The 3,466-nt window shown below is 42.6% G+C and overlaps 1 protein-coding gene across 1 annotated transcript; it reads right to left on the bottom strand.

Moving 5' to 3' along the window:
- Positions 1–827: 827 nt before the first annotated feature.
- LOC101398406 (olfactory receptor 4F3/4F16/4F29-like) lies at positions 828–2,806 on the bottom strand. Its single transcript, XM_004421985.2, has 2 exons — positions 2,762–2,806; positions 828–1,796 (listed from the first exon to the last, which is right to left on the bottom strand). The coding sequence occupies exons 1-2, from the start codon at positions 2,804–2,806 to the stop codon at positions 828–830; spliced, it is 1,014 nt and encodes a 337-aa protein (XP_004422042.2).
- Positions 2,807–3,466: the final 660 nt, after the last annotated feature.

The following is a 3,466-nucleotide window of genomic DNA, read 5'->3' as shown; positions in this document are numbered from 1 at the left end:
AAAAATAATTCAAAATAGTTTTAGTTCTTTCCTTTCATTTATTGAAGGGGCAATATATATTGAAGGGTTAGAATTAGACAACACTGTCTCTTTAAAATCCCCTTTTAATCTTTCATCTGTTTTCTTCACACATTACAGCTGTTCCCATACGTGTCTCACTACAGAACCTCAAAAAAAAAAAAAAAAAAAACTCAAAAAACTATCCCTAAGAATTGCAAACTTTGTCATATATCCAAAGCACTTTTCTTGAGATTCTGCATCACAAACCCCCAAAATCAATCTAACAAGGGAAGATCCTCCTCAGAACACAGAGTACGAAAAGACACACAAGAGGCCAGCCTGGAATCCTCCTTATCAAGGAGGGGCAAGAAAATGTGGAAACAGTCCCATATTAATGCTTTTTGTTCCATCACATTGCATGAGAAAGAAGAGTACCATAGCCTCCTTGGTTATGGGCGTAAAACACATTAGGAAAGTCCTGGACATTGGTAGCTAAACTAGAAGTAAAGCATCCCTGTTGCTATCTTTCATTGGATTGGTGTCTGCAGCATGGGCAGGGAGTGTTAGAGATGTTTGTCTCTCTTTCCTTTTTTTTTCTTTCTTTCTTTTTTTTTTTTTTAGCTGAGGAAGATTAGGCCTGAGCTAACATCTGTGCCAATCTTCCTCTATTTTGTATAAAGGTTGCTGCCACAGCGTGGCTGATGAGTGGTATAGGGCAGCGCCTGGGATCTAAACCTGCAAACCTGGGCCACCGAAGTGGAGATATTTAACCACTCGGCTATGGGGCCAGCCTCGGAGATGTTTGTCTTTCTTGATATCAAAATCACTTAAAACACCTTCCTGAAACTCAATACCTGACTGAATATTCTCCTCATTGCTTCCTTCATCTCTTTGTTCCTAAAAGTGTAGATGGTGGGATTCAGAAATGGGGTGATAATTACGTAAAAAATGGCAAGGAATTTATCCACTGGCATTGTGGGAAATGGCCATGAGTATACAAAAATACATGGACCAAAAAATAAGACCACCACTGTGATGTGAGCTGACAGTGTAGAGAGGGCCTTGGACAAACCATCTGAAGAACGTTGCCAAACAGTGACCAAGATGAAGATGTAGGAGATGATCAAAATGAAAAAAGTTCCCAGGGAGATGAAACCACTATTGGTAGTGACCATGAGCTCCAATCTGTAAGTGTCTATGCAGGCAAGCCTAATAAGTCGAGGAAGATCACAGTAAAATCCATCCACTTCATTGGGGCCACAGAATGGTAAATTCACAACAAATACAAGTTGGATCAATGAGTGAATGATTCCAATGGTCCAGGCAGCCACCAAGAGTAAAATACAAGTTCTGGAGTTCATAATGGTCAGGTAGTGGAGAGGCCTACGTATAGCAACATAACGGTCAAGGGCCATGGCAATGAGCAGCACCATCTCAGTTCCTCCAATAACATGGATGAAGAACATCTGAGCAATGCAGCCTTGGAAAGAGATTACTTTTCTCTCCTTGAAAAGATCAGAAATCATCTTGGGAGCTGTAATGGAGGAAACCCACATGTCAATAAAGGAGAGGTTGGCCAGCAGGAAGTACAGAGGGGAGTGCAAGTGAGGGTCAGAGATCACTGTGAGCACAATGAGGACGTTTCCCAAAATACCCGCTACATAGAACACAGAGAAAACCAGGAAGAGGGCTAGTTGTATCTCCAAAGAACTGGTGAGTCCCACCAACACAATCTCAGACACCACCGAGTGATTTCCTCCCCCCACGGTCTCAGTCACTTTGGGCTTCAAATTTGCCTGAAAGAACAGGAAAAATGAGAAATTGGAATTACTGGCCGTATCAGTCAGGGTTCCATTAGAGAAGCATAACCACTAGAAGATAGTATACTCAGGGATTTGTGACAGTGACTCGACCTTACATAATCATGGCGGCTGATTCAGCAGTCTCTGCGAGTCTGTTGTCTTTGCTTCTGATGCTGTAGCTTGAAGTCCACGGCACAGGCAGTCAGGAAGGGAAGATAGATGTAAAATGGGGAAGAACAAAAGTAAACTGGAACCCACAAGCAAGAGCTAAAGACTGCAAGGACAGACTAAAACCAGTGTCAGTGCTCATTGTCTCTGACCTTGATGGTAGGGCATACCGCAAAAGCCAGGGCCCTTCACCACAGAGCTAAACACACACCTGGCCCAGGAGTCAGAGACACTAAAGAGGGATTCTAAGGAAAGTGTGGCACTTGCCATCCCAGCCATTGCCTCACACCAGTGAGACAAGCCAGCAGAGAAACGATAGTGTGTGTGAGCTACAAATATGGTTGCAACTTCACTTCTGCCCTCCAAATATTGCAAAACCATCTCTCTTGCAACTGATTCTGGCTGGAAACATAACAGAAATGGGAATTCTGGGGAATGTAGTTCAATCTAGACAAGTTGACACAATACAAAGCCACCACACTGGCTGTTTAGAAGAATGTAAAAATTTCAAAAATTATGTTGATACTAAAATTTGACCAGGGTAATATGAGAAAAAAAGTTTTCAGGCCAATATCATCCACGGATAAAGATACAAAATGGACAAAAATGGTTTTGGTGAAAGGAGGAAAAGGGAGCAGTGTAGCAGCTTGGGTTCCCCAAAAGCAATCCTTGAGGTTGAGTTTGGGATACAAGATGCTTGTGAGAGGTCAGCACCTTTAAGGGAAGTCAGAGGAAGCAGGATTGGGCAAAGGAAGAAGTCTAACGACAATGCAGACCCAACAAAGCCCTACCACATGGAGCTCTGGAGTGAGTTTTGCTCCATCACATTGCCCCATGTGGAGTCAAAATAGCAGGGCGTTTATACCCCACCTTCACTCAGTCATCCACTACACGTGGGCTGCCCTGGGCAGCGTGTGACCTCAGGGCTCTCTGCTGCTGAATCAGATGCCAGGGAGCTGACAGCTAGAGGCTGTGTGCTGATGGCACTCCCCACAGCTGGGCAGCATGTCAATCATGGAAGGGAAATCTGGTGGCAGGGAGGGCTGGAGATGATGGATTCTGGTCTAGTCATGTAACATTTGAAGTGAAAGATGGACATCCAGGAACCAGTGTCCAGCAGTACACATCTTTAAACAGTACATATATATTTTTTGCTTTGCCTACTTTGCATACATCGATGATAAAAAGAAAATGAAACAGTCAGGGATTATTAACACAAAATTGGGAAGTAGTTAACTATAGAAGGGAGAGAGAGGAATAAAAATAGAGAAACACGGCGCTTTCTAATGTACTAGAAAAATTCTATCTTTTAACCTGTGTGATAAGTGCACAGAAGTTCATTTTATCATTTTAATATCCACTAATGTTTTATATACTCCTCTGTCTGTAAAATATATTTCACAATTTTTTAAAAATAACAAGAAGAGGAAAAGGTGGATAGGGACATTCCAGAGAGAGGAAACAGCATTTGCAAAACTACAGAGGTGAGAGTGAAC

This window comes from Ceratotherium simum, chromosome 3 (genome assembly GCF_057802395.1).
Source record: "Ceratotherium simum simum isolate JZ-2026a chromosome 3, ASM5780239v1, whole genome shotgun sequence".
NCBI lineage: Eukaryota > Metazoa > Chordata > Mammalia > Perissodactyla > Rhinocerotidae > Ceratotherium > Ceratotherium simum.
The sequence above is the reverse complement of the archived record's forward strand: the minus strand, read 5'-3'. Positions and strand labels throughout refer to the sequence as shown.